This window comes from Anomaloglossus baeobatrachus, chromosome 10, assembly GCF_048569485.1.
Source record: "Anomaloglossus baeobatrachus isolate aAnoBae1 chromosome 10, aAnoBae1.hap1, whole genome shotgun sequence".
Lineage (NCBI taxonomy): Eukaryota > Metazoa > Chordata > Amphibia > Anura > Aromobatidae > Anomaloglossus > Anomaloglossus baeobatrachus.
In genome coordinates this window covers 32,854,659-32,877,714 of record NC_134362.1, presented here as the reverse complement: position 1 = coordinate 32,877,714, position 23,056 = coordinate 32,854,659, and the positions used below count along the sequence as shown (strand labels likewise).

Sequence of the window (23,056 nt, the reverse complement as noted above, 5' to 3'; positions counted from 1 at the left end):
TCTGCTGATCACCATAGGTCCTTTAGTATCACTTCTCTGCTGAGCTCTGCCCATTACAGTCACCTAATTGTGACATCAGCACAGGTCCTGCAGAAGCACTTCTTTTCTGCTGATCACCATAGGTCCTTTAGTATCACTTCTCTGCTGAGCTCCGCCCATTATGGTCACCTAATTGTGACATCAGCACAGGTCCTGCAGAAGCACTTCTTTTCTGCTGATCACCATAGGTCCTTTAGTATCACTTCTCTGCTGAGCTCCGCCCATTATGGTCACCTAATTGTGACATCAGCACAGGTCCTGCAGAAGCACTTCTCTTCTGCTGATCACCATAGGTCCTTTAGTATCACTTCTCTGCTGAGCTCTGCCCATTACAGTCACCTAATTGTGACATCAGCACAGGTCCTGCAGAAGCACTTCTTTTCTGCTGATCACCATAGGTCCTTTAGTATCACTTCTCTGCTGAGCTCCGCCCATTACGGTCACCTAATTGTGACATCAGCACAGGTCCTGCAGAAGCACTTCTTTTCTGCTGATCACAATAGGTCCTTTAGTATCACTTCTCTGCTGAGCTCCGCCCATTATGGTCACCTAATTGTGACATCAGCACAGGTCCTGCAGAAGCATTTCTCTTCTGCTGATCACCATAGGTCCTTTAGTATCACTTCTCTGCTGATCTCCGCCCATTACAGTCACCTAATTGTGACATCAGCACAGGTCCTGCAGAAACACTTATTTTCTGCTGATCACCATAGGTCCTTTAGTATCACTTCTCTGCTGAGCTCCGCCCATTATGGTCACCTAATTGTGACATCAGCACAGGTCCTGCAGAAGCACTTCTCTTCTGCTGATCACCATAGGTACTTTAGTATCACTTTTCTGCTGAGCTCCACCCATTACAGTCACCTAATTGTGACATCAGCACAGGTCCTGCAGAAGCACTTCTCTTCTGCTAATCACCATAGGTCCTTTAGTATCACTTCTCTGCTGAGCTCCGCCCATTATGGTCACCTAATTGTGACATCAGCACAGGTCCTGCAGAAGCACTTCTCTTCTGCTGATCACCATAGGTCCTTTAGTATCGCTTCTCTGCTGAGCTCTGCCCATTACAGTCACCTAAATGTGACATCAGCACAGGTCCTGCAGAAGCACTTCTCTTCTGCTGATCACCATAGGTCCTTTAGTATCACTTTTCTGCTGAGCTCCACCCATTACAGTCACCTAATTGTGACATCAGCACAGGTCCTGCAGAAGCACTTCTCTTCTGCTGATCACCATAGGTCCTTTAGTATCACTTCTCTGCTAAGCTCCGCCCATTACGGTCACCTGATTGTGACATCAGCACAGGTCCTGCAGAAGCACTTCTCTTCTGCTAATCACCATAGGTCCTTTAGTATCACTTCTCTGCTGAGCTCCGCCCATTACAGTCACCTAATTGTGACATCAGCACAGGTCCTGCAGAAGCACTTGTCTTCTGCTGATCACCATAGGTCCTTTAGTATCACTTCTCTGCTGAGCTCCACCCATTACGGTCACCTAATTGCCTAATTGTGACATCAGCAAAAGTCCTTCATCGCCGCTTCTCCAATGCTGAGCTCCGAAGACCTGTGCTGATGTTACTATCATGTGACCGTAATGGGCGGAGCTCAGCGGTGAAGTGATAATGAAGGACCTGTGGTAATCAGCAGAATAGAAGTGGTTCTGCAGGACCTGTGCTGATGTCATCATCATGTGACCGTAATGGGCAAAGCATCATTTCACGGTTGAGCTTCAGACATTAGTCACATGATTGTGACATTAGCACAGGTCTCCGGAGCTCAGTATTGGAGACGTGGTTGTGCAGGACCTGTGCTGATGTCACGATCATGTGACCATAATGGGCGGAGCGCAACAGAGAAGTCCTGGTAAAGGACCTGTGGTGTAATCAATTAGAATGCTGGGGGTGTGACTAAGTTAAAAAAATTAATAATGCCTGAACCTAAGTGACAGTGACTGATCCCAGCAAAAGTGCCGCCCCTAGGACTGAAACCTACGGTATTAACTGCATTTACCTAAGCATATAAAGTCTTTTTTTTAAGATAAATACATAGAAATTTTTACTTGTATGTATACCACGTTAGTGATGCACAGTGCACCATTTAAAACAAATTGGGGCGGTTTAATATAAAAAAAACAATATGACAGGTTCCTTGTAAATAGCAGTTCCCTAATATTGTGATACTAACACAGTCCCCTATATGACATAATGATATCACCATGAAATTTCACTTTTTGGCCCCCAGTAACAGCTCTCATTTAAGTTGTCACCCAACTTTCCAAGACTTGATAAATCTAGGCATTGGGGTTTTTTCACGACATTGAAGTATGACCATCCTCTGGGATACAGCGATCACCTGGATAGTCATTGTACCCGTGAATCCAAAGGCAATGGGCCCATCCCTGTTTATTTTACACTGTATTCTGCTTTTATTATCATCTATAAACAATTTATAAAAAGTATTAACCCTCCTTCCAATGTCTTGTTCCATCAGAGCATCCGGGCTTCCAAGCATCAAAGAAAGGTGGAAAGAGAAGCGAGACTGCGAGCAAAACAAGAAGAGCTGAAGAGGCTTCACAAAGCCCAGGTGAGAGCCGAGTCCCATCACTAGAGACAGATACCGAGAAGTACACCCAGTATACAGGACAGGAGAAGTGGTACTGTGCAGTGTATATATACAGAATAATACAGATACTGAGAATTACACCCAGTATACAGGACAGGAGAAGTGGTACTGTACAGTGTATATATACAGAATAATACAGATACTGAGGATTACACCCAGTATACAGGACAGGAGAAGTGGTACTGTGCAGTGTATATATACAGAATAATACAGATACTGAGAATTACACCCAGTATACAGGACAGGAGAAGTGGTACTGTACAGTGTATATATACAGAATAATACAGATACTGAGGATTACACCCAGTATACAGGACAGGAGAAGTGGTACTGTGCAGTGTATATATACACAGAATAATACAGGTACTGAGGATTACACCCAGTATACAGGACAGGAGGAGTGGTACTGTGCAGTGTATATATACAGAATAATACAGATACTGAGGATTACACCCAGTATACAGGACAGGAGAAGTGGTACTGTGCAGTGTATATATACAGAATAATACATATACTGAGGATTACACCCAGTATACAGGACAGGAGAAGTGGTACTGTGCAGTGTATATATACAGAATAATACAGATACTGAGGATTACACCCAGTATACAGGACAGGAGAAGTGGTACTGTGCAGTGTATATATACAGAATAATACAGGTACTGAGGATTACACCCAGTATACAGGACAGGAGGAGTGGTACTGTGCAGTGTATATATACAGAATAATACAGATACTGAGGATTACACCCAGTATACAGGACAGGAGAAGTGGTACTGTGCAGTGTATATATACAGAATAATACAGATACTGAGGATTACACCCAGTATACAGGACAGGAGAAGTGGTACTGTGCAGTGTATATATACAGAATAATGCAGATACTGAGGATTACACCCAGTATACAGGACAGGAGAAGTGGTACTGTGCAGTGTATATATATACAGAATAATACAGGTACTGAGGATTACACCCAGTATACAGGACAGGAGAAGTGGTACTGTGCAGTGTATATATACAGAATAATACAGATACTGAGGATTACACCCAGTATACAGGACAGGAGGAGTGGTACTGTGCAGTGTATATATACAGAATAACACAGATACTGAGGATTACACCCAGTATACAGGACAGGAGAAGTGGTACTGTGCAGTGTATATATATACAGAATAATACAGGTACTGAGGATTACACCCAGTATACAGGACAGGAGAAGTGGTACTGTGCAATGTATATATACAGAATAATACAGATACTGAGGATTACACCCAGTATACAGGACAGGAGAAGTGGTACTGTGCAGTGTATATATACAGAATAATACAGATACTGAGGATTACACCCAGTATACAGGACAGGAGAAGTGGTACTGTGCAGTGTATATATACAGAATAATACAGATACTGAGGATTACACTCAGTATACAGGACAGGAGAAGTGGTACTGTGCAGTGTATGTATACAGAAAAATACAGATACTGAGGATTACATCCAGTATACAGGACAGGAGAAGTGGTACTGTGCAGTGTATATATACAGAATAATAGAGAAACTGAGGATTACACCCAGTATACAGGACAGGAGGAGTGGTACTGTGCAGTGTATATATACAGAATAATACAGGTACTGAGGATTACACCCAGTATACAGGACAGGAGAAGTGGTACTGTGCAGTGTATATATACAGAATAATACAGATACTGAGGATTACACCCAGTATACAGGACAGGAGAAGTGGTACTGTGCAGTGTATATATACAGAATAATACAGATACTGAGGATTACACCCAGTATACAGGACAGAAGAAGTGGTACTGTGCAATGTATATATACAGAATAATACAGATACTGAGGATTACACCCAGTATACAGGACAGGAGAAGTGGTACTGTGCAGTGTATGTATACAGAATAATACAGATACTGAGGATTACACCCAGTATACAGGACAGGAGAAGTGGTACTGTGCAGTGTATATATACAGAATAATACAGATACTGAGGATTACACCCAGTATACAGGACAGGAGAAGTGGTACTGTGCAGTGTATATATACAGAATAATACAGGTACTGAGGATTACACCCAGTATACAGGACAGGAGGAGTGGTACTGTGCAGTGTATATATACAGAATAATACAGATACTGAGGATTACACCCAGTATACAGGACAGGAGAAGTGGTACTGTGCAGTGTATATATACAGAATAATACAGATACTGAGGATTACACCCAGTATACAGGACAGGAGAAGTGGTACTGTGCAGTGTATATATACAGAATAATGCAGATACTGAGGATTACACCCAGTATACAGGACAGGAGAAGTGGTACTGTGCAGTGTATATATATACAGAATAATACAGGTACTGAGGATTACACCCAGTATACAGGACAGGAGAAGTGGTACTGTGCAGTGTATATATACAGAATAATACAGATACTGAGGATTACACCCAGTATACAGGACAGGAGGAGTGGTACTGTGCAGTGTATATATACAGAATAACACAGATACTGAGGATTACACCCAGTATACAGGACAGGAGAAGTGGTACTGTGCAGTGTATATATATACAGAATAATACAGGTACTGAGGATTACACCCAGTATACAGGACAGGAGAAGTGGTACTGTGCAATGTATATATACAGAATAATACAGATACTGAGGATTACACCCAGTATACAGGACAGGAGAAGTGGTACTGTGCAGTGTATATATACAGAATAATACAGATACTGAGGATTACACCCAGTATACAGGACAGGAGAAGTGGTACTGTGCAGTGTATATATACAGAATAATACAGATACTGAGGATTACACTCAGTATACAGGACAGGAGAAGTGGTACTGTGCAGTGTATGTATACAGAAAAATACAGATACTGAGGATTACATCCAGTATACAGGACAGGAGAAGTGGTACTGTGCAGTGTATATATACAGAATAATAGAGAAACTGAGGATTACACCCAGTATACAGGACAGGAGGAGTGGTACTGTGCAGTGTATATATACAGAATAATACAGGTACTGAGGATTACACCCAGTATACAGGACAGGAGAAGTGGTACTGTGCAGTGTATATATACAGAATAATACAGATACTGAGGATTACACCCAGTATACAGGACAGGAGAAGTGGTACTGTGCAGTGTATATATACAGAATAATACAGATACTGAGGATTACACCCAGTATACAGGACAGAAGAAGTGGTACTGTGCAATGTATATATACAGAATAATACAGATACTGAGGATTACACCCAGTATACAGGACAGGAGAAGTGGTACTGTGCAGTGTATGTATACAGAATAATACAGATACTGAGGATTACACCCAGTATACAGGACAGGAGAAGTGGTACTGTGCAGTGTATATATACAGAATAATACAGATACTGAGGATTACACCCAGTATACAGGACAGGAGAAGTGGTACTGTGCAGTGTATATATACAGAATAATACAGATACTGAGGATTATACCCAGTATACAGGACAGGAGAAGTGGTACTGTGCAGTGTATATATACATAATAATACAGAGACTGAGGATTATACCCAGTATACAGGACAGGAGAAGCGGTACTGTGCAGTGTATATATACAGAATAATGCAGATACTGAGGATTACACCCAGTATACAGGACAGGAGAAGTGGTACTGTGCAGTTTATATATACAGAATAATACAGAGACTGAGGATTACACCCAGTATACAGGACAGGAGAAGTGGCACTGTGCAGTGTATATATACAGAATAATACAGGATTACACCCAGTATACACGACAGGAGAAGTGGTACTGTGCAGTGTATATATACAGAATAATACAGATACTGAGGATTACACCCAGTATACAGGACAGGAGAAGTGGTAATGTGCAGTGTGTATATATACAGAATAATACAGATACTGAGGATTATACCCAGTATATAGGACAGGAGAAGTGGTACTGTGCAGTGTGTATATATACAGAATAATACAGATACTGAGGATTACACTCAGTATACAGGACAGGAGAAGTGGTACTGTGCAGTGTATATATACAGGATAATACAGATACTGAGGATTATACACAGTATACAGGACAGGAGAAGTGGTACTGTGCAGTGTATATAAACAGAATAATACAGATACTGAGGATTACACCCAGTATACAGGACAGGAGAAGTGGTACTGTGCAGTGTATATATACAGGATAATACAGATACTGAGGATTACACCCAGTATACAGGACAGGAGAAGTGGTACTGTGCAGTGTATATATACAAAATAACACAGATACTGTGAATTGAACCCAGTGTAAAGGACAGGAGAAGTGGTACTGTGCAGTGTATATATACAGAATAATACAGATACTGGGGATTACACCCAGTATACAGGACAGGAGAAGTGGTACTGTGCAGTGTATATATACAGAATAATACAGATACTGAGGATTACACCCAGTATACAGGACAGGAGAAGTGGTACTGTGCAGTGTGTATATACAGAATAATACAGATACTGAGGATTACACCCAGTATACACGACAGGAGAAGTGGTACTGTGCAGTGCATATATACAGAATAATACAGATACTGAGGATTACACCCAGTATACAGGACAGGAGAAGTGGTACTGTGCAGTGTATATATACAGAATAATACAGATACTGAGGATTACACCCAGTATACAAGACAGGAGAAGTGGTACTGTGCAGTGTATATATACGGAATAATACAGATACTGAGGATTACACCCAGTATACAGGACAGGAGAAGTGGTACTGTGCAGCGTATATATACAGAATAATACAGAGACTGAGGATTACACCCAGTATACAGGACAGGAGAAGTGGTACTGTGCAGTGTATATATACAGGATAATACAGATACTGAGGATTATACACAGTATACAGGACAGGAGAAGTGGTACTGTGCAGTGTATATAAACAGAATAATACAGATACTGAGGATTACACCCAGTATACAGGACAGGAGAAGTGGTACTGTGCAGTGTATATATACAGGATAATACAGATACTGAGGATTACACCCAGTATACAGGACAGGAGAAGTGGTACTGTGCAGTGTATATATACGGAATAATACAGATACTGAGGATTACACCCAGTATACAGGACAGGAGAAGTGGTACTGTGCAGTGTATATATACACAGAATAATACAGATACTGAGGATTACACCCAGTATACAGGACAGGAGAAGTGGTACTGTGCAGCGTATATATACAGAATAATACAGATACTGAGGATTACACCCAGTATACAGGACAGGAGAAGTGGTACTGTGCAGTGTATATATACGGAATAATACAGATACTGAGGATTACACCCAGTATACAGGACAGGAGAAGTGGTACTGTGCAGTGTATATATACACAGAATAATACAGATACTGAGGATTACACCCAGTATACAGGACAGGAGAAGTGGTACTGTGCAGCGTATATATACAGAATAATACAGATACTGAGGATTACACCCAGTATACAGGACAGGAGAAGTGGTACTGTGCAGTGTATATATACAGAATAAGGCTATGTGCGCACGTCGCGTAAAAACATGCAGTTACGCTGCGCTTTGTAGCGCAGCGTAACTGCATGCGTCCTGCGTCCCCTGCACAGTCTATGGAGACTGTGCAGGGGCCGTGCGCACGTGGCGTCTAAGAGCGCAGCGCTTCGGCTACTGCCGAAGCGCTGCGCAAAAAGAAGTGACATGTCACTTCTTTCCTGCGCTTTGCCGGCAGCCCCTGCTCTGTCTATGGGAGGAGCTGCAGGCAGAGCGCATGGAATCGGCGCTCACTACGGACATTTCTGCAGCGATCTAAAGCGCACATGTGCTCTTCAGATCGCTGCAGAAATTTCTGCAGGGCTTGTACGCAACGTGCGCACATAGCCTAATACAGATACTGAGGATTACACCCAGTATACAGGACAGGAGAAGTGGTACTGTGCAGTGTATATATACAGGATAATACAGATACTGAGGATTACACCCAGTATACAGGACAGGAGAAGTGGTACTGTGCAGTGTATATATACAGAATAATACAGACACTGAGGATTACACCCAGTATACAGGACAGGAGAAGTGGTACTGTGCAGTGTATATATACAGGATAATACAGATACTGAGGATTACACCCAGTATACAGGACAGGAGAAGTGGTACTGTGCAGTGTATATATACAGAATAATACAGATACTGAGGATTCCACCCAGTATACAGGACAGGAGAAGTGGTACTGTGCAGTGTATATATACAGAATAACACAGATACTGTGAATTGAACCCAGTATAAAGGACAGGAGAAGTGGTACTGTGCAGTGTATATATACAGAATAATACAGATACTGAGGATTCCACCCAGTATACAGGACAGGAGAAGTGGTACTGTGCAGTGTATATATACAGAATAACACAGATACTGTGAATTGAACCCAGTATAAAGGACAGGAGAAGTGGTCTGCAGATGATCGCACTTGTTTTTTTTCCTTTTTTTTATGAAATCTTTACTTTTTATTCACGTGGAAAGAATTTGTGAGTTTAAATAACAGAATCGTCAGTCAATCACTTTCATGAAAAGATAACACTTAACTTTTTACCTTTAATAATCCACTTGTTTGTAAGGAATTGTGCTCTGTGGCGCTTGCATTGTTCTCCAAGGTCTCTGAAGCTTTCACATCCTTTACACCAGAATACAACAGCTCAAAAATCATTATGACTTGAAGGAACGCTATAAAGGAGAGCGAACGCTATAAAGGAGAGCGAACGCTATAAAGGAGAGCGAACGCTATAAAGGAGAGCGAACGCTATAAAGGAGAGCGAATGCTTACTGGCCGAGATGGGGGAGGGGAGGGGGTACTGTCAATACGTCTGTACCACAGGCACAATCCCCAGAGCTGGCACCGCAGACGCACCGTGTGTAATGCAGTCATGGACACTGAACCATTCATTTTAAGTAATTACAAGAAAACAGAATCTCTCCTGCCAGCTCCGGCTCTGCTTTCTTGTAAACCACCCGTATCTAAGCCCAGAGATAGCGAGGAGTAGCCAAATGGGTGTAGAGGTGATGGGGGTCAGCAGAGTAGCTATTGTGAATGCCAAGGTAGCCATCTAATCCGAGCCCTTGTCCACAAGGTCTATATGAAAAAACATTTTGCAGCAATAGACTTACCCAGATCTTTTGGGCATGCTCAAGGTCAAAGTTCATGGTAAAAGGAGACGGAGGTGGTGAGCTTGTGAATGGTGGATCCTGCACAATGTTCTGAATAAAGAAAATCTACGTTTAATTTTAAACCTGTCTGTGATGATAATGAGACTGGTGAAAAGTGTTTTGTACACAGAACAGGAAGAAAGAGCTTAAAGGGGTTGTCCACTACTTTTACATTGATGGCCAATCCTTAGGGGTACTTTGCACACTACGACATCGCAGGTGCGATGTCGGTGGGGTCAAATCGAAAGTGACGCACATCCGGCGTCACTGTCGACATCGCAGTATGTGAATCCTTTTACATACGATTAACGAGCGCAAAAGCGTCGTTATCGTATGATCGGTGTAGGGTCCGACATTTTCATAATTTTGCAGCAGCGACGGTACGATGTTCATCGCTGTGTGTGAAGCCGCAGGAACGAGGAACATCACCTTATCTGCGTCCCGGCTGCAATGCGGAAGGAAGGAGGTGGGCGGGATGTTTACGTCCCGCTCATCTCCGCCCCTCCGCTTCGATTGGCCGCCTGCCGTGTGACGTCGCTGTGACGCCGCACGACCCGCCCCCTTAGGAAGAAGGCGGGTCGCCGGCCAGAGCGACGTCGCAGGGCAGGTAAGTGTATGTGAAGCTGGCGTAGCGATAATGTTCGCTACGGCAGCAATCACAAGATATCGCTGCTGTGACGGGGGCGAGGACTTTCGCGCTTAACATCGCAGCATCGGCTAGCAATGTCGCAGCGTGCAAAGTACCCCTTAGGATAGGTCATCAATATCTGATCGGTCGGGGTCCATCACCCCGCACATCAGCCGTTATCAGTCTTGGCGGCGGCAGCAGCCAGCCGGAAATGCTCAATTCCGGAGCTGTTCCAACTTCTGATAGTGGCCATAACCGGGTACTGCACATTTGCCTCCCATTCTAATCAGTAGGATGCGGATGTGCAGTACCCGACCAAAGCCACTATCAGAAGATGGAGCAGCGGTGGAACTGAGGATTTCCGGGACCGAGAATAGCTGATCAGTGGGGGTGTGAGGTGTCGGACCTCGGCCGATCAAACATTGATGACCTATCCTAATGATAGGCCATAAATGTAAAAGTAGTGGACAACCCCTTTAATCTCCTACTTCCAACACTTTTCAGCAGTCTCATTATCATCACAGACAGGATTATAATGAAAAGTAGGATCTTTTTTCTCATTAGGTCATGCATGATACCCCTTTAATATAAAGTTTAGCAATTTTCACACTGGTTTCTGTTTCTTTTGTTTGTTGTTTTTGATATACATGGTGATATGAAAAATGGAAAACTAAATTCTAATACATTTCACATAAAAACTTCCTTCCTTTTCTTGATGCTTCCGTAACCGTGAAATGTACATGTGCATCCTTGTTTGGTTAACCCGGGAGAAGGATGTCAGATGAACAGATGTTTCTATGGGTCTTTTTCATCCTTGTGTTGTAAGAAATGGTTACAGTAGAACAGTGGCTTCTATACAATCGGCCTCTAACGCCCGCACAAGTGCAACAGTGTAACAAAAAAAAAATCATTCTTCCCGTAGACAATACAACGTCAGCTCGAGGAAACCGAAGAGAAGCAGCGAGCACTTGACATACAAGGTATCAAGCTGGAGAAGGCTCTTCGAGGAGAAACAGGTAAATCTTTCTAAATAAGTGTTAGCTTCTTAAGGTCAGGAGGATGTGTGCTCGAGGATGGAAGCTGGAACACAATATGGGGGCTGCGAGGGGCTGTACCAACCTGGAGCAGAGTAAGACCGACACTTGGCAACACCACTAGGATAAGCTACATATCATGCCATGACTTGACCCCATCAACGAGAAAAGACCATCACCGGTGAGACCAACCATTGTGCCATGGCACTGCACTAACTGCACTAAAGCCCAGGGGCCATTCTTAAAATCCAAACCCTTAGCATCAGCAGTGTCTGCCACCAAGGTATGCACCCCCGATCATGGAAGGAATCCCCCAATCCTCAGCTGCTATCATCATACCCTCAACCGACAGGTCCAGCAATATGCTAAGGATAGGTTCACACTTCCGTTGTTTCGCTTCCGTCAGGTCCGTTGTTGCGAAGCAATGACGGATCCGTCGTTTTTGAGATGTCAACTGACGCGACTGATGTGTAATTTCACAGGATTCCGTTCACAGGAATCCTGTGAAAAAACTGATCCGTCGCGTCTGTTACATCCGTTGTGTATCCGTTCTTTGACGGATCAGTCGTGATCCGTTTGTGTTTGGGACAGCCCACTGGGAGTGCCAAACATGCTGGGCATGCTCAGTAGAGCATGACGGAATCCAGAACTGGATTCCGTCGTGTGACGGATTGCGACGAAATCCAGCACCATAGACATTCATTATAGCTTGTGACGGATTGTGACGAACACCTGCGGAGTCCGTTTTTTTGCCGCTCCAAAAAACGTTTCATTCAGCGTTGCTCCCACCTGACGGTCAGTCACTAAACGACTGATCTGTTACGCAGCGGATGCAACGCAAGGCCATCAGTCACAATAATAGAAGTCTATGGGGAAAAACTGGATTCCTGCAAAATATTTTGCAGGATACCTTAATTCCTCAAGGCGACGGATTGTGACTGATGCAAAACAACGGAAGTGTGAACCTAGCCTAACTCGGTATTAGAGGACAAACCATATTATATAGCAAGATAGAAAATGATACAGTTCTACTTGTTGCAGGTCTTACGGTGTAGGCATATGCCGGTGTTAAAGCAACAATAACGATCCTATGTATAAAATACACCATAATGCAGCACTTCAAGGATAAACATGATTACCCTCCACAAAAGCCAGGATAAATAAACTTAGCCAAAATATGATGGGACAAATGAAGTAATAAATTAAATTACTAAATCTTTATGAAACAACATTTGAGGAACAGAAATTGTCCACAAAAAAACAGTGATTTCAATAAGTTTTATTTATGAAATAATTAATAAAAATATGCATATCTGTGTTAAAAACAATAATAATAATAATAATAATAATAGTAATGATGCTTCAACACGAGGGACGATATGTAAGCAATAAAACAATAACACGTGCACCAGAATATATACAAAGCCGAACTGTTTATCAAAATTAAGTTGAAATCACATAAAACAGTATATTCCAAAAGTTCATGTAAAAGGTGAATATAGAGTATTTTCCTTAAAATCTTCATGCGTTAGAAAAAAAATTTTTGTATCCACATATAAATAAAAATGTTTTATATAAAAGTGAAAAAAATAAATTACTAATTTTTTAAATTTATAGACCAGTGAACAAGATGCATAAAAATATATATATGTGTGTGACTTTAAAAGTAATAACACTTATAATCAAAGTACAAAAAAAGTGCATGAATCGTGTGAAAACTATGAATGAACAAAGTGCAATGAGCTAAATGCTCAAAAATCACAAAATTATGAGTGAAACAAATCACTAAATAAGACAAAAAACAAGGTGCAATGTGCTTACTTTCAAATAGAGTCACATGAAAAAGTGGAAAGAAAAAACCTAATTCATCAAGGATCTTTAAACATATGCACGGTAATTGCCAAGGACTCTCAATGTGCAAAGTGCAATGTACAGACTTTTATACTAAGTCGCATGAAAAATATAAGAAAAGGAAGGAACTAATTCACCAAGGATCCTTTAAACATATGCACGCTATTAGCTACAAGATCTCCAATAAAGACAAACAGCAAAATACGGCAGAGTATTCAGCTATATATAGCAAATTAAGTAGCTGAAAATATAAGGTGTTAACGTGCTCAAAAGCAGTAATAATTACCAGAAGTACAGGTGCTGTATCGTCCCTCTACCCCGACGTACGTTTCCAAGTATTCTTCCTCAGGGGGCGTGAAGGTTTTTTCTTTCCACTTTTTCATGTGACTCTATTTGAAAGTAAGCACATTGCACCTTGTTTTTTGTCTTATTTAGTGATTTGTTTCACTCATAATTTTGTGATTTTTGAGCATTTAGCTCATTGCACTTTGTTCATTCATAGTTTTCACACGATTCATGCACTTTTTTGTACTTTGATTATAAGTGTTATTACTTTTAAAGTCACACACATATATATATTTTTATGCATCTTGTTCACTGGTCTATAAATTAAAAAAATTAGTAATTTATTTTTTCACTTTTATATAAAACATTTTTATTTATATGTGGATACAAAAAATTTTTTTCTAACGCATGAAGATTTTAAGGAAAATACTCTATATTCACCTTTTACATGAACTTTTGGAATATACTGTTTTATGTGATTTCAACTTAATTTTGATAAACAGTTCGGCTTTGTATATATTCTGGTGCACGTTTTATTGTTTTATTGCTTACATATCGTCCCTCGTGTTGAAGTATCATTACTATTATAATTATTATTGTTTTTAACACAGATATGCATATTTTTATTAATTATTTCATAAATAAAACTTATTGAAATCACTGTTTTTTTTGTGGACAATTTCTGTTTCTCAAATGTTGTTTTGAATTTTATGAACAGTGAATATTGAGTTCAGACCTTTGTTGTTAATAAATCTTTATGAAGTGTAATCGTAATACACTGTATATAAAATATTTAAAATGACGGACAAGGAAGTAGCCCCAAAATTACAAATACAAACACACACATAGTGTTAATAGATAATGATGGGCGAACCAGAAATGTAAAATTCTGGACCCGTACCGAACACATAGTGTTCGTGCACAAGGTTCCGAACACAGGTTTTCCTGGGAAACCCGTGTTACAATTCGGGTCCAGGGGCGGTAAAAAAAAGCCCATTATTAAAAAACATTCTGATTATACTTATCGGTCCAGCGACACATCCTGCAGACCCACTATCTCCCGGCTGCTTCTGCTTTGGGCTCCGATCATTAACTTCCGGCGGTATTCACTGCACTGCTCATCACTCGGCAGTCTTCGGCTTTTTTCGGCTGTGTTTGCAGTGACGTCAGGGTTCACCCGAGTCCATGGCTTAGCCATAGACTCGATTGAACTTTGACTATCACTGTCAGCCTGCTTCTCTCTCTGTATAGATGCTTGTCTGTACAGAGTGATGAAGAAGAGCTGACATTGCTCTCCCTGTGGACTACATCGGACTAAGGATTTTTTTTATAATAAAGATGGAGTCTCTAAATGTTTTTTGTTTTATTTCTAATAAAAAATTAATTATTATGTGTTGTGGGGTTTTTTTACAGTTTACTAGAAATTCATGGTGGCCATGTCTAATTTAGCATGACACCATGAATTTCAGGCTTAGTACCAGCCAATAATACAAAGCTGTCCGTAACCCAATTATTACCTAGCATGTCACCGGCATCAGGGCCGCTGGACAAGCCGGCTAAAGCGCCAGAAAATAGCGCTTCTATGAATGTGCCATTTTCTGAGGTGACTGGGGCCTGCAATTCGCTGCAGGGGTGGCCCAGACAGCTTAGGCCACCCTATGCTGAGGATTCCAGCCCCATGCTGCCTGGTTTTACCTGGCTGGCTATCAAAATATGGCAGGAGCCCACGCAATGTTTTTTAAAAATCTTTATTTAAACAATTAAAAAAAATATTGGGCTTCTCTGAATTTTGATTACCAGCCAAGGTAAAGCAAGGCAGATGGGGGTGGCAGCCCTAGCCGTTCGCTTTACCTGCGCTAAGAATCAAAAATACTGTGGAGCGCTATGTCATTTTTTTTAATGATTTCTTTATTTTTTCAGTACTATGATGTCAGGCATTCACAGACACTGGCACAGAGAATGGGCATCTGTGATTGCCTGTTGGAGTAACCTGAAACCAGCCCATACATTCGTATGTGGCAGGAACTGCACACAGCCATAAAGCTTATAGAGGAGGGGACAGTCATGTAGTCTTGCTCAGCTGGTCACATCCACTAACCCGAAGGCAGATCATACACTCTGGTTTTGAACAAAGGAAGATGCCAGAATGCATGGTCTCTTTCCAGGTGTGATGTCATTTCCTTGGCTGGCAATTAAAATACAGGGAAGCCCATTAGTTTTTGGTTTTTTTTAATTATTTAAAAAAAATGTGTGGGCTCCCGCCATATTTTGATTACCAGTCAGGTAAAACCAGGCAGCGGGGGGCTGGAATTCTTAGTGTGGTAAGGCCCAAGCGTTCTGGGCCCCATACACTAAATACCGTAGCCGCTCCTAGAAATGGCGCATTGTTTCTTAGCCCCATTTCCAGTCGTTTTATTCAGCTCGTCCAGCGGCCCTGAGGCGGTGGCACACTAGGTAATAAAGATAATAATACCAGCTTTGAATTTTCAGCTGGTACTAAGCCTGAAATTCATGGTGTCACACCAAATTAGACATGGCCACCATGATCAATCACTGTCTATTAACCCTCAGCATCTGCCTGTGTTTGTGCATGTATACGTAATTTTGGGCTCATTTTGAGGTTTCGGCTTAAATATTCTATATCTAGTGTATTAAGATTATACTTCATAAAAGATTTAATACATTTCTTACTTCATTGGTCACTTCATTTTTTGGCTAAGTTTGCTTGTGTAGTATGAATACACCCGCAAGAGTCATTGTACCCATATTCCCAATTTTTAGACACACACACATTATATATATATATATATGTATATATATATATATATATATATATATATATATATATATATATGTATATACTGTGTATATCTCAATGATAGACCCACGAATATCACAACCGACCCCCATATATATCCTGCCAGATGAACCCAGACTAATACGGATCCAAAGTAAGGAGAGAAGTCCCAGGAGATGAGACCCCTGAGCTTTCTAATAAGGAGCAATCATATAGTAATCACATTAGGATTATTGGCCACCTCCGTATCACCTCCCTTCTGATGTCTTCCCTATAATTATGCAGCTTATCTATGTATATTCACAATGAACTCTTGACCTGAGTGAAGCTGAATCCTAGATATTAATAGCTGTGATCTAATTAGATAAATGATCGATAACCTTCAGATTGTAAAGTCATATTGAAATGACCCATTAACAAAGCAATTCATTAATTATTCATATTACACATCTGTGGTTATTAAACTGCATCCAATGTGACTCTGTAGAAGATGTGTAATTATTCCCTGATACATATAACATCCTCTGATATATTGACCTCTTGATCGATAACAACAACCAATAAATACATGTTAACAAAACACCTGAGATATATAATCCTCCTCATGCAAATTAAAACAATCCACTAATGCATACTAAAGGTCATGGCTCAACTCTGTGGCTCGATCCAGTGACCCCTGGGTGTGTGGTCGGATTTCCTCCCTGTTGGACCAAAGCCTGTTTTGTCTCAGTTCAACTGCTGCTAGTTCTCTTGTCTTTCCTTTGCTTTGTTTTTCTATTTCACTTTATTTAGGCGTGTTCACTTTCTTGTTTTGTTTGCCCAATTACATCTTGAGAGGGGCAATTTATACTCACCATAAACACACGTCTTTATTGCTCGCTATATTCCAAGATGGGTGGACGTTTGGCATTCCAGCTCCTCAGTTTAGGATAATCTTGCGGACTTATCTCTTTTGCTTTTCCCTGCAGTTTGTGTCTGTGTTTTTCTTCCCAGCACACTCCCTTGTTTTTTTTTTTTTTACGATTTGGAATGGTTCCACTTATTCTGCATGTCTTTTGGGTTCCTTTAATTTTCCTCCATCTTCCTCGTAGGATTGTGTGAACACGTCTTTAGCCCGGTGTCTCACCCTCTGGCTGTTTTGTGTTATACTTGTTTTATAGTTGAGGGTGCAGTAAAGGTCAGCCGATGTGTGGGGGTTGCCATTGTATAATTTTAGGGTTCCAGCCTCTGCAGTCAAGCAGGGAGAAATCAGGGTTAGGTTTAGGGTAACTCCTAGTCTGTACAGGGACTTGTGGTTAACATATTCCCTGGTTTATTCATCCTGGTGAGGAAGGGGTCATCTGTAACACTAGGCTATGTGTCCACGGTAGAATGTACCTGCGGATTTTCTGCATGAAAATCCGCACCTTATTTTTGCCGCGGATTTACCGCGGATTACCGCAAATTTGCCGCGGATTTTGATGCGGATTTTTTTTTTTCCCCATTCTATACCCAAAATCCGCACCAAAATCCGCAACAATAATTGACATGCTGCAGATTTTTCCGGATCAAAATCCGCGGCAAATCCGCCGCGGAAAAATCCGCAGCATGGACACAGCATTTCCAAAATGCCATTGAAATGGCTTGGAAGTGCCGCTGCTGCAGATTTTCGGAAAATCCGCGGTAAATCCGCAGCAAATCCGCGGCAAAATCCGCGGTAAATCCGCAGCGTGGGCACATAGCCTTACACCTCTATTTGGAGGAAATAATAGCAATCCCCTGGTCCATGATCACAGATGCCTGATACATAACAATCCTGTGATACATGGTAACTGTCTCCTGATGAGTGATGATAGCAGGATGATACATAACAATCCCCCGATACGTGATAACTGTTCCCTCATAAGTGATAACAGCAGGATGACACATAACAATCCCCGGATACATAACTGTCCCCTGATCACTGATAACAGTAGGTTGATACATAAGAATCCCCCAATACATGCTAACTGTCCCATGATAAGTGATAACAGCAGGATGATACAAAATAATCCCCTGATACATGATAACTGCCCCCTGATAAGTGATAACAGCAGGATGATACATAACAATCCCCTGATACATGATAACTGTCCCCTGATAAGTGATAACAGCAGGATGACACATAACAATCCACCGATACATGATAACTGTCCCCTGATAAGTGATAACAGCAGGATGATACATAACAATCCCCTGATACATGATAACTGTCCCCTGATAAGTGATAACAGCAGGATGACACATAACAATCCACCGATACATGATAACTGTCCCCTGATAAGTGATAACAGCAGGATGATACCTAACAATCTCCCCAATACATGATAACTGTCCCCTGATAAGCGATAACAGCAGGATGATACATAACAATCCCCTGATACATGATAACTGTTCCTTGATAAGTGATAACAGCAGGATGATACCTAACAATCTCCTAATACATAACTGTCCCCTGATAAGTGATAACAGCAGGATGATACCTAACAATCTCCCGATACATGATAACTGTCCCCTGATAAGTGATAACAGCAGGATGATAACTAACAACCCCCCCGATACATGATAACTGTCCCCTGATAAGTGATAATAGCAGGATGATACCTAACAATCTTCCGATACATGATAACTGTACCTGATAAGTGATAACAGCAGGATGATACCTAACAATCCCCCAATACATGATAACTGTCCCCTGATAAGTGATAACAGCAGGATGATACCTAACAATCCCCCGATACATGATATCTGTCCCCTGATAAGTGATAACAGCAGGATGATACCTAACAATCTCCCGATACATGATAACTGTACCTGATAAGTGATAACAGCAGGATGATAACTAACAATCCCCTGATACATGATAACTGTCCCCTGATACATTATGACAACCCCTTTGTAGACAAGAACAACCCATACAAATAGGATAACCCCCAATTTCATGATAATTTCCATTTTATATGGTAACTACGACTCTTAGGTACATGGTAAAATATAGCTGAGGTAGAGATAGACAATCAGAGAAACTAGATTAGCTAGATAGATGGATGAACTTTGTATTCCTTCTCTATGGATACTAATTGACAATTCCCTCAGCCCTGAGATGTCACATTCTCCCCTACCCCCCACCATAAATAGCAGTAATGTCATTTCCACCATTAAGGCCTCTTTGAGCTGATTGGGACGCAGCAGATTATTTGGCTAATTGTGAAATGTGTCTTTTCAGGCAGACATAAGAGCCGAGTGTCGCTGATAAATGAGAGCAATATGTATTAACCGGCCAATTAACCCATTACAGGCGACATTTGTACTTAGTGGTGTCGTTGTTCTGGCGTGGTTCATCGTCAGACGAGTTAACGAATGGTTTAATTATCCAACAAGGTTACAAATCTGATTTCAGCTGCTGTACTTGACATTAAAATGATATGAATTAGTTGGAATTTTAGACATTTCTTAACCATTTGTGTGCGGAGGATATCTATATCCGGCATCACTGTATGACCAGGGCCCTGATCTTCAGAGCTTACAGTCTAGAGCCAGAGTGACATTGATTGTGCTATTCCTTTTTGCTGTCCCATCAATAACATCACAGTCTGCAGATCCCAACATATGATGCCAAGTTTCACCATAAAAATGCTGGCAAAAATGCGATTTTTTTTGGGTGTTACTACAAAGTGAAGTCGTTGGATGGAGTATCGTTGGAGCCCAGAACAATGTGTATGGTGGCCATATTGGGGTACTATAAGAAGCTGTTGGTGGATGTACGAAGCTATTCCCTCTGTGATTTTCTTGCCATTGTTTCGGAAGGTGGACTATGCCTAGACGCTTCCACCATTAACATGGGGTTGGGTTTTTCTATAACTGGACATCCCCTAAAGGGGTTGTCCACTACTTTTACATTGATGGCCTATCCTTAGGATAGGTCATCAATATCTGATCGGCACCCAGCACCCCCACCGATCAGCTGTTCTCGGTCCTGTCGGCGGTAGCAGGAAATGCTCAGTTCTGGAGCTGCTCCGTCTTCTCATAGTGGCCGCGGCCGGGTACTGCACAACCGCCTCCCATTTAAAACAATAGGAGGCGGATGTGCAGTACCTGGCTGTGGCCACTATCAGAAGATGGAACAGCTCCAGAACTGAGCATTTTTGGCATCTGGAGCTGAATTAGGAGACAAAAAATACATGAAAGTAGCTTCCCATGTGGAGCTGAATTAGGAGACAAAGAATACATGATATAGGCTTCCCATGTGGAGCTGAATTAAGAGACAAAGAATATATGATATACGCTTTCCATGTAGAGCTGAATTGGGAGACAAAGCATACATGATATAAGCTTCCCATGAGGAGCTAAATTAGGAGACAAAAAATACATGATATAAGCTTCCCATGAGGAGCTAAATTAGGAGACAAAGAATACATGATATAAGCTTCCCATGTGGAGCTGAATTAGAAGACAACGAATACATGTTACAAGCTTCCAATGTGGAGTTAAATTAGGAGACAAAGAATACATGATATAAGCTTCCTTCCCATGAGGAGCTACATTAGGAGAGAAAGAATACATAATATAAGCTTCCCATGTGAAGCTGAATTAGAAGACAAAGAATACATTATATAAGCTTCCCATGAGGAGCTAAATTAGGAGACAAAGAATACCTGATATAAGCTTCCCATGAGGAGCTAAATTAGGAGACAAAGAATACCTGATATAAGCTTCCCATGTGGAGCTGAATTAGGAGACAAAGAATACCTGATATAAGCTTCCCATGAGGAGCTAAATTAGGAGACAAAGAATACCTGATATAAGCTTCCCATGAGGAGCTGAATTAGGAGACAAAGAATACCTGATATAAGCTTTCCATGTGGAGATAAACTAGGAAACAAAGAATATATGATATAAGCTTCCCATGAGGAGTTAAATTAGGAGACAAAGAATACAGGATATAAGCTTCCCATATGGAGTTAAACTAGGAGACAAAGAATTACTGATATAAGCTTCCCATGTGGACCTGAATTAGCAGACAAAGAATACATGATATAAGCTTACCATGAGGAGTTAAATTAGGAGACAAAGAATATCTGATATAAGCTTACCATGTGGAGCTGAATTAGGAGACAAAGAATACCTGATATAAGCTTCCCATGTGGAGCTAAATTAGGAGACTAAGAATACCTGATATAAGCTTCCCATGTGGAGCTGAATTAGGAGACAAAGAATACCTGATATAAGCTTCCCATGTGGAGCTGAATTAGGAGACAAAGAATACCTGATATAAGCTTCCCATGTGGAGCTGAATTAGGAGACAAAGAATACCTGATATAAGCTTCCCATGTGGAGCTGACTTAGGAGACAAAGAATACCTGATATAAGCTTTCCATGTGGAGCTAAATTAGGAGACAAAGAATACCTGATATAAGCTTACCATGTGGAGCTGAATTAGGAGATAAAGAATACCTGATATAAGCTTCCCATGAGGAGCTAAATTAGGAGACAAAGAATACCTGATATAAGCTTCCCATGAGGAGCTAAATTAGGAGACAAAGAATACCTGATATAAGCTTCCCATGTGGAGCTGAATTAGGAGACAAAGAATACCTGATATAAGCTTCCCATGAGGAGCTAAATTAGGAGACAAAGAATACCTGATATAAGCTTCCCATGAGGAGCTGAATTAGGAGACAAAGAATACCTGATATAAGCTTTCCATGTGGAGATAAACTAGGAAACAAAGAATATATGATATAAGCTTCCCATGAGGAGTTAAATTAGGAGACAAAGAATACAGGATATAAGCTTCCCATATGGAGTTAAACTAGGAGACAAAGAATTACTGATATAAGCTTCCCATGTGGACCTGAATTAGCAGACAAAGAATACATGATATAAGCTTACCATGAGGAGTTAAATTAGGAGACAAAGAATATCTGATATAAGCTTACCATGTGGAGCTGAATTAGGAGACAAAGAATACCTGATATAAGCTTCCCATGTGGAGCTAAATTAGGAGACTAAGAATACCTGATATAAGCTTCCCATGTGGAGCTGAATTAGGAGACAAAGAATACCTGATATAAGCTTCCCATGTGGAGCTGAATTAGGAGACAAAGAATACCTGATATAAGCTTCCCATGTGGAGCTGAATTAGGAGACAAAGAATACCTGATATAAGCTTCCCATGTGGAGCTGACTTAGGAGACAAAGAATACCTGATATAAGCTTTCCATGTGGAGCTAAATTAGGAGACAAAGAATACCTGATATAAGCTTACCATGTGGAGCTGAATTAGGAGATAAAGAATACCTGATATAAGCTTCCCATGAGGAGCTAAATTAGGAGACAAAGAATACCTGATATAAGCTTCCCATGAGGAGCTAAATTAGGAGACAAAGAATACCTGATATAAGCTTCCCATGTGGGGCTGAATTAGGAGATAAAGAATACCTGATATAAGCTTCACATGAGGAGTTAAATTAGGAGACAAAGAATACCTGATATAAGCTTCCCGTGAGGAGCTAAATTAGGAGACAAAGAATACATGATATAAGCTTCCCATGTGG

General features: G+C 41.1%; 1 protein-coding gene across 8 annotated transcripts in view; it reads left to right on the top strand.

Annotated features, from left to right (window-relative positions):
* The window catches only part of MICAL2 (microtubule associated monooxygenase, calponin and LIM domain containing 2), a 336,247-nt gene that overhangs the window by 292,951 nt on the left and 20,240 nt on the right, over positions 1-23,056 (top strand). For all 8 annotated transcript variants that reach the window (XM_075325683.1, XM_075325690.1, XM_075325688.1 and 5 more), the window contains 2 exons: positions 2,529-2,621; positions 11,437-11,530. In XM_075325683.1, the coding sequence (XP_075181798.1) occupies positions 2,529-2,621; positions 11,437-11,530 (187 nt within the window). The remainder of the gene's footprint in view (positions 1-2,528; positions 2,622-11,436; positions 11,531-23,056) is intronic.